The 14859-nt window shown below is 38.9% G+C and overlaps 1 protein-coding gene across 1 annotated transcript in view; it reads right to left on the bottom strand.

The window, feature by feature from the left end:
• Positions 1-14859, bottom strand: part of WASHC3 (WASH complex subunit 3) — a 71039-nt gene that overhangs the window by 17563 nt on the left and 38617 nt on the right. Inside the window, exon 6 of the mRNA XM_007165789.3 lies at positions 4380-4444. Coding sequence (XP_007165851.1) covers positions 4380-4444 — 65 coding nt within the window. The remainder of the gene's footprint in view (positions 1-4379; positions 4445-14859) is intronic.

The following is a 14859-nucleotide window of genomic DNA, read 5'->3' as shown; positions in this document are numbered from 1 at the left end:
ACAGGCAACGACAGGACTCTAAACAAGTTGGGATCCAAAAGCCTGGTAAATCCAATTGTTTAGAACTTGCTACAGATTCCTCTGTTAAAACATTCATAAATCACAACTAACATTTACTTAACATTTACTGCTTGTCCAGAGCTGTGCTAAGTGCTTACATCATTCTCTTACTTAGTCTGAACAACTCTATAAAGGGTCAACTCTTCTATTCCCCATTTACTGATGAGGAAACTGATGAACAGATTAGGTAATTAGTCCAGGGTCATATAGCTAGAAAGTGGCAGGGCAGAATCCAGACCCCAGCAAGCAGACCATTTCTAAAGTCTGCCTTAGCCTGAGCCTTAACCATCATGAATTTCGTCTCTTCATGGACAGGTCCAGAGGCTAGTCTATTTATGTTGGAGTAGTAAAAGTAGTAATTACTAGGTAATAATAGTAACCTTAGTTATGGGACATAAATGTAAGCATAGAACAGGATAGGGAGAAACATTTTTTTTTTCTGGTAAGAAAAATCTAGGCATTGATTGAAAAAATTTATATGGCATGATTTACCTGTTCTATATTTCTAAAACAGATAAAACTTAAAATTTTCCATTTTCTTTCCCCTTAAACTCTTTTGAGTATGATGGTGAAAAAGATACTCTTTCACATATCTTTTGATTTCACGGCATTTTTTTTTTCTTTTTTTTTTTTTACTAATTTTTACAAGCTAAACAGAACTAATTCTTGGTTATATAAGCACTATTGTTATTTTCAAAAACTTGGATTTTTAAGAATATTAAATAATCACTCAGAAGTAGCTAACTAATACTATTTATTTGGTAATTATCAGGCATTTTCTTCAGTTTTATAGACTTTCTAAAATTCAGTGATAGTCATTTTTGAAGGAAAATAGCCAGGCTCTCTTCTCCCTTATCAGGTAAACTGATACTCTCCCTAGGTTCATCAGAACCATTTTTTTTAGATTCCATATATATGTGTTAGCATACAGTATTTGTTTTTCTCTTTCTGACTTACTTCACTCTGTATGACAGACTCTAGGTCCATCCACCTCAGGAATCAAGATGCAGACGTAGAGAATGGACTTGAAGACATGGGGACGGGGAAGGGTAAGCTGGGACAAAGTGAGAGAGTGGCATGGACATATATACACTACCAAATGTAAAATAGATAGCTAGTGGGAAGCAGCCACATAGCACAGGGAGATCAGCTTGGTGCTTTGTGACCACCTAGAGGGGCAGGATAGGGAGGGTGGGAGGGAGAAGCAAGAGGGAAGGTATATGGGGAAATATGTATATATATAGCTGATTCACTTTGTTATACAGCAGAAACTAACACAACATTGTAAAGCAATTATACTCCAATAAAGATGTTAAAAAATAAACAAAAAAAAAACATAGCAAAATTACGTACTGTCAGCTTCCAAACTGTTATATACACAAGCCAACTGAATAACAATGTATTTTCTGATCAGTATTTATTTCTATATTAACCTCAGTTTTGCTCTTTGCTCAGTGCAAACAGAATCTAGACTATTTCTTCTTACAGTAATATGAATCTGTCTTACTACCTAAAGCTAATAGAAAAAGTGTATGTTTATACCTTAAAAGACAGAAGAACAGTCTTTACTGAAAGCTCTTGGCTGAGGCTAAATACATACATAAGATTCTAAATAAAAGTTCATTCTTTCCTTGGATGGCACATTTTCTTCTCCTTTATCATCTCAGACTTTCCCCTCAAGGCGAGGTTCCTTAACTTTTATGTAAACATGATTCCCAAAGTGCCAGAATTCCTCCTTAACAAGGTGATTGATTCCACTTATATGTAGCTAAATGTAGTGGGAGCTGGTTTTCTAGTGGTAGTGGTGATAGGTTATAGTGAGTCGCCCTATTCCAACCAGCGCCCCTTGTGACCAATGGCATGTACTTATGAGGTAATGGGTCAGAATTCAGGTTCCAGGCTGTGGTTGAGGAACAGCTTTTCTGTTAAGACAATGTTAACTGTTACTGGAATTCTACCCTAAAACTTGGCACCACTTTGCAACTGAATGTTTCTCAACGTTTACAGACAATGACATGCCCTCAAACTTGCTAAGTGAGATATATCAAGGAAGTATTGGGGGTCCTGGAGGTTCTCCCCTTGGTTGTCATCCATGGACTTCTTTTTTTCTTTTTTAATATTTATTTATTTATTTTTGGCTGCGTTGGGCTTAGTTGTGGCACGCAGGATCTTTCGTCGCAGCGCGCAGGCTTCTCTCTAGTTGTGGCGTGCAGGCTCCAGAGCGTGCAGGCTCAGTAGTTGAGGTGCATGGGCTCAGTAGTTGTGGCAGGCTCCAGAGCACGTGGGCTCTCTAGTTGTGGCACTTGGGCTCAGTAGTTGTGGTACATGGGCTTAGTTGCCCCACGGCATGTGGGATCTTAGTTCCCTGACCAGGGATCGAAACCCCGTCCCCTGCATTGGAAGTCGGATTCTTAACCACTGGATACCTAAATGGACTCTTTAAGAATATGAAGTCAGCCTGGCCATTTAAGATGGGGGAAGGAAGTTCCATGGGGAGGAATACAAACATTCAAAGACACCAGGATAATGATACATTCAGAGAACTGCCAGTAGTTTGCTACAGCTGCAGGAGATAGGGAAGTAAGGATGAATGGCAAGAAATGAAGCTAGAGTCTTGATGATAAAAGCATTTATTTGCAATTCTAAGATGTTAGGCTATATGTTAAAGGCAGTGGAGAATCACAGAAAGATTTGTATGTATGAACAGATGAACTATATAAAGAGATCCACTAAGTTTTTAGTGACAGATTGAAAGAGAATAGGAAAACCAATCAGGAGTTATTATAATAATTCAGGTGAAAAACGATGAGGGCTTGAACTAAACAGCAATGGCATGGAGGCATGTGGTCAGATGTGAGAGATTAAAAAAGAGAAAATCACAGTGACTGACATGTTAAGGGGTAGAGAGGAGGGCAGAATCAAGGGTGACTTTCAAGTTGCCAGTGTGGGTAGATGGTTGAAGTAAAGGATAATGAAGTAGGTTTAGGCTGGGCAGGGGATGAAGTGAAGCCAGTAGGGGGTAAAGGGATTGGATTATAGGGCTTATAGGGCTGCTTATAGGGCTGTTAAGTTTTCCATTTATTACATTTTCTCTAGAGAGAAAAATCATGATTTTAAAGGTCATTTTAGCTCTCTGTTAGTATAGAAGGTCTACTGTGTATTTCCAGAAGCAAAAAAGAGGTCATAGTCAATGTTAAATATATTTATAACATATATTCCAATGAGTACCAAAATGGATTGGACCCATATGTTCAATTCACATTAAAGTATATGTCACAATCCATCTGCTTTTAAAGTGTGTCAGAAACAATTTCCAGAGCAAATGCCAAATATCCTGGAGATGCTTTAGTTCAAATTACCAATTATACCATTGTACTTGAACTGTTTGCTACTGAAATACATACTAAATGGAGATACATGTGGGAAATCTGTTCTTGCAGACTTCTAAAGAATTCTTAAATTTCATATTTTGAAAGATAAAACATGAGGAAAAGATTGCATATATGAGGGAAAAAATGCATACATTTTCTTGAAGGGCTGAGAGCCAAGAAAAATTCCAAAGTATACTGCTAGTACAGTATGAATGCCTGCATAGCTACCATAGCTAAATACATTGGGGTGAACTAAAATCCCAAACTGGAAAGACTCTTTACAAGTGTCTAGATACTTGCAAAGGAGACTAGTTCTGAATAATCCATTATGATATATTTTACCCAGGATGAGCTTTGCCTGGATGGAGTAAATTACTGTCAAATTTCTGAGCCACAAATTTTCAGCATTTCTCAAAAATTTTTTTATAAAACTCACACAAAACAATATCTAGTTTCTAATAACCATTACTGTGGACTTAGAGTTACTCTGTTTATTTCCCCATCTGGCTCAACCTAGATCATGTAGAGTAAATTTCCTATATACTAAGGTCTTAAATAAAAAACTACAGATAATTCAAGAGAGAAAGAGAGAGATGGAGGGAAGGAGGGAGGGAGGGAGGAAAAAAGTAGCATGGGAAGAAAAAGAGCACTGCTTCTTATGGACACTACTGCTGTGCAACAAAACTGTCATCAAATTCCATCCCTTTTGCATATACAGATTCATCATCAATCTATTAAAACTACTCCTAAAATGTCTTAAGGCTAGTTTTAGTAGCATAGCATAGATTTTTCACTTTTTAAACATAGCAGAGGCACTGTTTAAGAAGGTGGTCTCCTCAACCATAAAACACTGTATAGGAAAAACATACAGAGCTTGAAATATTTTTATTATCACTGATAAACTCAGCATCTTGGCAGTAATATCATTATATTAGAAGAATTACTTACTCAAGAAGATCTGGGTCTAGTCCTTCTGATATCATTTTGTTTCTTATTGCCATGACTGGAACACCCTAAGCAAAGAACACAAGATAATAATTCAATAATTAAATATACCTCCTTCATAAAAACAGACAAATAAACCAATGGAACAGAATTGAAAGCCCAGAAATAAACCCAAGCAACAAATATTTGACAAGGGAGCCAAGAATACTCAATGGAGAAAACAGTCTCTTCAATAAATGGTGCTGGGAAAATTGGATATTCACACATAAAAGAATAAAACTTGACCCCTATATCTTGTACTACTCATAAAAATTAACTTGAAATGGATTAAAGACTTAAATGAAAGACCTGAAACTATGAAACTCCTAGAAGAAAACATAGAAAGAAAGCTCCTTGACATGGGTCTAGTAATGATATTATGGAAATCATACCTAAAGCATAAGGGACAAAGTAAAAAATAAACAAGTGAGACTACATCAAGCTACACGTAGCTACAAAGCTACACAGCAAAAGAAACCATCAACAAAGTGGGAAAACTGGGATTCCCTGGTGGTGCAGTGGTTAAGAATCCGTCTGCCAGTGCAGGGGACACGGGTTCAAGCCCTGGTATGGAAGATCCCACATGCTGCGGAGCAACTAAGCCCATGTGCCACAACTCCTGAGCCTGTGCACCTAGAGCCTGTGCTCTGCAACAAGAGAAGCCACCGTGATCAGAGCCCACGCACAGCAATGAAGAGTAGCCCCCACTCGCCGCAACTAGAGAAAGCCCGTGCGCAGCAACAAAGACCCAATGCAGCCAAAAATAAAATAAATAAAATAAATAAAGTAAATAAATTTATTAAAAAAAAAAGTGGGAAGACAACCTATGAAATGGGAAAAAATATTTGCAAACCATGTATCTGGTAAGAGGTTAACATCCAAAATATATAAAGAACTCATACAACTCGAGCAAAAAACCAAATAATTCAATTAAAAAATGGGCAAAGAACCTGAATAGACATTTTTCCAAAGAAGATATATGAATGGCCAACAGATACATGAAAAGATGCTCAACATCACTAGTCACTAGGGAAACGTGAATTAAAATCACAATGAGATATCACCTCATGCCTGTTAGAATGGCCATGATCAAAAGACAAGAGATAACAAATGCTGGCATGGATGTGGAGAAGAGAAAACCCTGCGCACTGTTTGTGAGATTGTAAGTTGGTACAGCCACTGTGGAAAACAGTATGAAGTTTTCTCAAAAAATTAAAAATAGAACTACCATATGATTGAGCAATTCCAGTTCTGGGGGTATATCCAAAAAACCCAGAAACACCAACTTGAAAAGATGTCTGCATCCCCATATTCATAGCAGCACTATTTACAATAGCCAAGACATGGAAACAACCTAGGTGTCCACTGAAGGATGAATGGATAGAGTGTATATATACACAATGGAATATTATTCAGCCATAAAAAACAGGAAAATCCTACCGTTTGTGACAACATGGGTGGATCTTGAAGGCATAATGCTAGGTGAAATAAGTCAGACAGAGAAAGACAAATACTGTTCGATCTCACTTATATATGGAATCTAAAAACAAAACAAAAAAACCAAACTCATAGAAAAAGAGATCAGACTTGTGGTTACCAGAGGCAGAGGGTGGAGGTAGGAGGAATTGGAGGAAGATGGTCAAAAGGTACAAACTTAGTTATAAAATAAGTAAGTACTAGGCATGTAATGTACAACATGATGACGATAGATAACTTTTCCTGATATCATACAGCAGTGTTAACAGAGTAGATCCTGCGAGTTCTCATCACAGGTGAATTTTTTTTCTTTTCTTTTTATTGTATCTATATGAGGTGATGGGTATTAACTAAACCTACTGTGGTGATCATTTCACAATATACGTGAATCAAACCATCATGCTGTACACCTTAAACTTTTCAGTGATGTATGTCAATTATTTCTCAATAAAACTGGCAAAAATAAAAAATAGAAGCCAGGAAAAAAAGCCTCCTTTCAGATGGTTCATTATTTAAAATAGCTCTTATTTTGCTTTTATATTAGTATGTGCATAGCACTTGAATAATCTAATAAGGTATACATTTTAACTGACTTAATGGAATCAGTGCTATCTAGTACCACATAAGCCCAGATTAAATCATTTGAGCTTATCTATTACTAATTCTGCTGGATAGAAGCCAGATATCATATTCTCACTCTTCTTATATCACCAAAAGAAAGAAAACATTGATAAGTCAAATGATTAAGGCCTTGGCTGGGATGGTGCCGTGAATACTTAACAATATGAATAAATGTCTTTTCAAATAAAGATTTCAGAGCTTTCTACTCTTAAGTATAGCTATGTCAATGCTCTTTTCATAAGCAAATGGTCCAATTTCACTTGGACATATTATGCAAAAAGGTCAAATAGAATTCAAGAACTCTCTTGGGATTATATTACACATCTTCTCTATACCAATACAAACACCATGTAATGATAATCCTAGAAGTGTATAAGTCACAAAAACATTGAGAACATGTGAATTTCGAAGTTCAGGATAAGAACATCAAAACAGTAAGAAGAGGATATGTCAGAAATAAATACAAATTTACTTGAAAAGGGGACTAATTTGATGTATAAATAAACATTGATTGAAAGCTCACTTATAAAGCTTTAAGGAGAGAAGATGCAATCAAGTCTCTTTGTCAACTCCTCCTCTTCCCCAAAAGATGAGGAAACACTAATCAGATGTGTTAAATTTCAGCACCTTGATTATACCACCTTCAAAAGTAAGTGGGGATGGACAGAGGGGCAAGATGGCGGAAGAGTAAGACGCGGAGACCACCTTCCTTCCCACAGATACAGTAGAAATACATCTACATGTGGAACTGCTCCTACAGAACACCCACTGAACGCTGGCAGAAGACGTCAGACCTCCCAAAAGGCAAGAAACTCCCCACGTACTTGGGTAGGGCAAAAGAAAAAAGAAATAACAGAGACAAAAGAATAGGGACGGGACCTGCACCAGTGGGAGGGAGCCGTGAAGGAGGAAAGGTTTCCACACACTAGGAAGCCCCTTCGTGGGCAGAGACTGCGGGTGGCAGAGGGGGGAAGCTTCGGAGCCACGGAGGACAGCGCAGCCACAGGGGTGCGGAGGGCAAAGCAGAGAGATTCCCGCACGGATGATCGGTGCTGAGTAGCACTCACCAGCCCGAGAGGCTTGTCTGCTCACCCGCCGGGGCGGGCGGGGGCTGGGAGCTGAGGCTCGGGCTTCGGTCCGATCGCAGGGAGAGGACTGGGGTTGGCGGTGTGAACACAGCCTGAAGGGGTTAGCGCACCACAGCTAGCCGGGAGGGAGTCCGGGAAAAAGTCTGCAGCTGCCGAGAGGCAAGAGACTTTTTCTTGCCTCTTTGTTTCGCGGCGCGCAAGGAGAGGGGAGTCAGAGCGCCGCCTAAACGAACTCCAGAGACGGGCGCGAGCCGCAGCTATCAGCGTGGACCCCAGAGGCGGGCGCGAGCCGCGGTTATCAGCGCAGACCCCAGAGACGGGCAGGAGATGCTAAGGCTGCTGCTGCCGCCACCAAGAAGCCTGTGTGCGAGCACAGGTCACTCTCCACACCGCCCCTCTTGGGAGACAGTGCAGCCCGCCATGGCCAGGGTCCCGTGATCCAGGGACAACTTCGCCAGGAGAATGCACGGCGCGCGCGCCTCAGGCTGCTGCAACGTCACGCTGGCCTCTGCCGCTGCAGGCTCGCCCCGCATCCGTGCCCCTCCCTCCCCCCCGTCCTGAGTGAGCCAAAGCCCCCGAAGCAGCTGCTCCTTTAACCCCGTTCTGTCTGGGCGGGTAACAGACGCCCTCAGGCGACCTACATGCAGAGGCAGGTCCAAATCCAAACCTGAACCCGGGGAGCTGTACGAACAAAGAAGAGAAAGGGAAATCTCTCCCAGCAGCCTCAGAAGCAGCGGATTAAAGCTCCACAAACAACTTGATGTGCCTGCATCTGTTGAATACCTGAATAGACAACGAATCATCCCAAATTCAGGAGGTGGACTCTGGGAGCAGGAGATATTAATTTTTCCCCTTTTCCTTTTTTTGTGAGTGTATATGTGTATGCTTCTGGGTGAGATTTTCTCTGTATAGCTTTGCTTTCACCATTAGTCCTAGGGTTAGGTCTGTTTGTTTTTTTTTCTTTTTTACTTAAAAAATCTTTTTTTCCTAATAAATGTTTTCTTAATAATTTTTTCCTTATTTTCTATTTTTAGAAATTAAAAAAAATTTTAATAAGTTTTTTCATATTTTTTATTTTAAAAAATTAAATTTTTTCTTAATTTTTTATTAATAATTTTTTTCTTATTTTTTACTATAAAAAATTAATAAATCTGTTTTTAAAAATTAAAAAAAAATTTTTTTCTGAATACATTTATTCTTAATAATTTTTTTCTTATTTTTTAATTATAACAGCTTTATTTTATTTTATTTTATCCTCTTTCTTTCTTTCTTTCTTTCTATTTTTTCTCCCTTTTATTCTGAGCCATGTGGATGAAAGGCTCTTGGTGCTCCAGCCAGGCATCAGGGCTGTGCCTCTGAGGTGGGAGAGCCAACTTCAGGACACTGGTCCACAAGAGACCTCCCAGCTCCACGTAATACCAAAGGGTGAAAATCTCCCAGAGATCTCCATCTCAACACCAAGACCCAGCTTCATTCAACGACCAGCAAGCTACAGTGCTGGACACCCTATGCCAAACAACTAGCAAGACAGGAACACAAACCCATCCATTAGCAGAGAGGCTGCCTAAAATCATAATAAGGCCACAGACACCCCAAAACACACCACCAGACGTGGACGTGCCCACCAGAAAGACAAGATCCAGCCTCATCCACCAGAACACAGGCACTAGTCCCCTCCACCAGGAAGCCTACACAACCCACTGAACCAGCCTTAGCCACTGGGGACAGACACCAAAAACAACGGGAACTACGAACCTGCAGCCTGCGAAAAGGAGACCCCAAACACAGTAAGATAAGCAAAATGAGAAGACAGAAAAACACACAGCAGATGACGGAGCAAGGTAAAAACACACCAGACCTAACAAATGAAGAGAAAATAGGCAGTCTACCTGAAAAAGAATTCAGGATAATGATAGTAAAGATGATCCAAAATCTTGGAAATAGAATAGACAAATGCAAGAAACATTTAAAAGGACCTAGAAGAACTAAAGAGTAAACAAGCAACGATGAACAACACAATAAATGAAATTAAAAATACTCTAGAAGGGATCAATAGCAGAATAACTGAGGCAGAAGAACGGATAAGTGACCTGGAAGATAAAATAGTGGAAATAACTACTGCAGAGCAGAATAAAGAAAAAAGAATGAAAAGAACTGAGGACAGTCTCAAAGACCTCTGGGACAAGATTAAACGCACCAACATTTGAATTATAGGGGTCCCAGAAGAAGAAGAGAAAAAGAAAGGGACCGAGAAAATATTTGAAGAGATTATAGTTGAAAACTTCCCTAATATGGGAAAGGAAATAGTTAATCAAGTCCTGGAAGCACAGAGAGTCCCATACAGGATAAATCCAAGGAGAAACATGCCAAGACACATATTAATCAAACTATCAAAAATTAAATATAAAGAAAACATATTAAAAGCAGCAAGGGAAAAACAACAAATAACACACAAGGGAATCCCCATAAGGTTAACAGGTGATCTTTCAGCAGAAACTCCGCAAGCCAGAAGGGAGTGGCAGGACATATTTAAAGTGATGAAGGAGAAAAACCTACAACCAAGATTACTCTACCCTGCAAGGATCTCATTCAGATTTGATGGAGAAATTAAAACCTTTACAGACAAGCAAAAGCTGAGAGAGTTCAGCACCACCAAACCAGCTTTACCACAAATGCTAAAGGAACTTCTCTAGGCAAGAAACACAAGAGAAGGAAAACACCTACAATAACAAACCCAAAACATTTAAGAAAATGGGAATAGGAACATACATATTGAGAATTACCTTAAATGTAAATGGATTAAATGCTCCCACCAAAAGACACAGACTGGCTGAATGGATACAAAAACAAGACCCGTATATATGCTGTCTACAAGAGACCCACTTCAGACCTAGGGACACATACAGACTGAAAGTGAGGGGATGGAAAAAGATATTCCATGCAAATGGAAATCAAAAGAAAGCTGGAGTAGCAGTTCTCATATCAGACAAAATAGACTTTAAAATAAAGACTATTACAAGAGACAAAGAAGGACACTACATAATGATCAAGGGATCGATCCAAGAAGAAGATATAACAATTGTAAATATTTGTGCACCCAACATAGGAACACCTCAATACATAAGGCAAATACTAACAGCCATAAAAGGGAAAATCGACAGCAACACAATCATAGTAGAGGACTTTAACACCCCACTTTCACCAATGGACAGATCATCCAAAATGAAAATAAAGAAGGAAACACAAGCTTTAAATGATACATTAAACAAGATGGACTTAATTGATATTTATAGGACAGTCCACCCAAAAGCAACAGAATACACATTTTTCTCAAGTGCTCATGGAATATTCTCCAGGATAGATCATATCTTGGGTCACAAATCAAGCCTTGGTAAATTTAAGAAAACTGAAATCGTATCAAGTATCTTTTCCGACCACAACGCTATGAGACTAGATATCAATTACAGGAAAAGATCTGTAAAAAATACAAACACATGGAGGCTAAACAATACACTACTTAATAACGAAGTGATCACTGAAGAAATCAAAGGGGAAATCAAAAAATACCTAGAAACAAATAACAATGGAGACACGACGACCCAAAACCTATGGGATGCAGCAAAAGCAGTTCTAAGAGGGAAGTTTATAGCAATACAAGCCTACGTCAAGAAACAGGAAACATCTCAAATAAACAACCTAACCTTGCATCTAAAGCAATTAGAGAAAGAAGAGCAAAAAAACCCCAAAGCTAGCGGAAGGAAAGAAATCATAAAGATCAGATCAGAAATAAATGAAAAAGAAATGAAGGAAACAATAGCAAAAATCAATGAAACTAAAAGCTGGTTCTTTGAGAAGATAAACAAAATTGATAAACCATTAGCCAGGCTCATCAAGAGAAAAAGGCAGAAGACTCAAATCAATAGAATTAGAAATGAAAAAGGAGAAGTAACCACTGACACTGCAGAAATACAAACGATCATGAGAGATTACTACAAGCAACTCTATGCCAATAAAATGGACAACCTGGAAGAAATGGACAGATTCTTAGAAATGCACAACCTGCTGAGACTGAACCAGGAAGAAATAGAAAATATGAACAAACCAATCACAAGCACTGAAATTGAAACTGTGATTAAAAATCTTCCAACAAACGAAAGCCCAGGACCAGATGGCTTCACAGGCGAATTCTATCAAACATTTAGAGAAGAGCTAACACCTATCCTTCTCAAACTCTTCCAAAATATTGCAGAGGGGGGAACACTCCCCAACTCATTCTATGAGGTCACCATCACCCTGATACCAAAACCAGACAAAGATGTCACACAGAAAGAAAACTACAGGCCAATATCACTGATGAACATAGATGCAAAAATCCTCAACAAAATACTAGCAAACAGAATCCAACAGCACATTAAAAGGATTATACACCATGATCAAGTGGGGTTTATTCCAGGAATGCAAGGATTCTTCAATATACGCAAATCAATCAACGTGATACATCATATTAACAAATTGAAGGAGAAAAACCATATGATCATCTCAATAGATGCAGAGAAAGCTTTCAACAAAATTCAACACCTATTTATGATAAAAGCCCTGCAGAAAGTAGGCATAGAGGGAACTTTCCTCAACATAATAAAGGCCATATATGACAAACCCACAGCCAACATCGTCCTCAATGGTGAAAAACTGAAACCATTTCCACTAAGATCAGGAACAAGACAAGGTTGCCCACTCTCACCACTATTATTCAACATAGTTTTGGAAGTGTTAGCCACAGCAATCAGAGAAGAAAAAGAAATAAAAGGAATCCAAATCGGAAAAGAAGAAGTAAAGCTGTCACTGTTTGCAGATGACATGATACTATATATAGAGAATCCTAAAACTGCCACCAGAAAACTTCTAGAGCTAATCAATGAATTTGGTAAAGTAGCAGGATACAAAATTAATGCACAGAAATCTCTCGCATTCCTATATACTAATGATGAAAAATCTGAAAGTGAAATTAAGAAAACACTCCCGTTTACCATTGCAACAAAAAGAATAAAATATCTAGGAATAAACCTACCTAAGGAGACAAAAGACCTGTATGCAGAAAATTATAGGACACTGATGAAAGAAATTAAAGATGATACAAATAGATAGAGAGATATACCATGTTCTTGGATTGGAAGAATCAACATTGTGAAAATGACTCTACTACCCAAAGCAATCTACAGATTCAATGCAATCCCTATCAAACTACCACTGGCATTTTTCACAGAACTAGAACAAAAAATTTCACAATTTGTATGGAGACACAAAAGACCCCGAATAGCCAAAGCAATCTTGAGAACGAAAAAGGGAGCTGGAGGAATCAGGCTCCCTGACTTCAGACTATATTACAAAGCTACAGTAATCAAGACAGTTTGGTACTGGCACAAAAACAGAAATATAGATCAATGGAACAGGATAGAAAGCCCAGAGATAAACCCACGCACATATGGTCACCTTATCTTTGATAAAGGAGGCAAGCATATACAGTGGAGAAAAGACAGCCTCTTCGATACGTGGTGCTGGGAAAATTGGACAGGTACATGTAAAAGTATGAAATTAGAACACTCCCTAACACCATACACAAAAATAAACTCAAAATGGATTAAAGACCTAAGTGTAAAGCCAGACACTATCAAACTCTTAGAGGAAAACATAGGCAGAACACTCTATGACATACATCACAGCAAGATCCTTTTTGACCCACCTCCTAGAGAAATGGAAATAAAAACAAAAATAAACAAATGAGACCTAATGAAACTTAAAAGCTTTTGCACAGCAAAGGAAACCATAAACAAGACCAATAGACAACCCTCAGAATGGGAGAAAATATTTGCAATGAAGCAACTGACAAAGGATTAATTTCCAAGATTTACAAGCAGCTCATGCAGCTCAATAACAAAAAAACAAACAACCGAATCCAAAAATGGGCAGAAGACCTAAATAGACATTTCTCCAAAGAAGATATACAGATGGCCAACAGACACATGAAAGAATGCTCAACATCATTAATCATTAGAGAAATGCAAATCAAAACTACAATGAGGTATCATCTCGCACCGGTCAGAATGGCCATCATCAAAAAATCTACAAACAATAAATGCTGGAGAGGGTGTGGAGAAAAGGGAGCCCTCTTGCACTGTTGGTGGGAATGTAAATTGATACAACCACTATGGAGAACAGTATGGAGGTTCCTTAAAAAACTAAAAATAGAACTACCACATGACCCAGCAATCCCACTACTGGGCATATACCCTGAGAAAACCATAATTCAAAAAGAGTCATGTACCAAAATGTTCATTGCAGCTCTATTTACAATAGCCAGGACATGGAAGCAACCTAAGTGTCCATCATCGGATGAATGGATAAAGAAGATGTGGCACATATATACAATGGAATATTACTCAGCCATAAAAAGAAATGAAATGGAGGTATTTGTAATGAGGTGGATGGAGTTAGAGTCTGTCATACAGAGTGAAGTAAGTCAGAAAGAGAAAAACAAATACAGTATGCTAACACATATATATGGAATCTAAGGAAAAAAAGAAAAAAGGTCATGAAGAACCTAGTGGCAAGATGGGAATAAAGACACAGACCTACTAAAGAATGGACTTGAGGATATGGGGAGGGGGAGGGGTGAGATGTGACAGGGTGAGAGAGTGTCATGGACATATATACACTACCAAATGTAAGACAGATAGCTAGTGGGAAGCAGCCACATAGCACAGGGAGATCAGCTCGGTGCTTTGTGACCGCCTGGGGGGGTGGGATGGGGAGGGTGGGAGGGAGGGAGATGCGGGAGGGAGGAGATATGGGAACGTGTGTATATGTGTAGCTGATTCACTTTGTTATAAAGCAGAAACTAACACACCATTGTGAAGCAATTATACTTCAATAAAGATGTTTAAAAAAAAAAAAAGGGACATTAGCCTAAGGCCTCCTTAGTTCTGTGGTTATGAGCTAATTGCATTCCTTTTCTCTTATCATTCAGTTGCGACTGGGAAAAAGCCATTTCTGAAAAGTTAAAATCCTGAAAGATTCAAAATCTAGCCCTACGGAAAAAAAAAAAAAAAAAGTAAGTGGGGTCACCATGCTTTAAAGGGCTGTACACATGGTTGGGACCCTCTCCCTCATACCTTTTCATCCCACATGCAGAAAGGGTAAGCTGAGCCAGAGTCCACATGGGAAAAAGCTCAATCACCTCTCTACGCTGTTGCATACTCTTC

The sequence above is a fragment of the Balaenoptera acutorostrata genome, chromosome 11, assembly GCF_949987535.1.
Source record: "Balaenoptera acutorostrata chromosome 11, mBalAcu1.1, whole genome shotgun sequence".
In the NCBI taxonomy this organism is placed as follows: domain Eukaryota; kingdom Metazoa; phylum Chordata; class Mammalia; order Artiodactyla; family Balaenopteridae; genus Balaenoptera; species Balaenoptera acutorostrata.
This window is presented reverse-complemented; position numbering and strand designations above follow the sequence as displayed.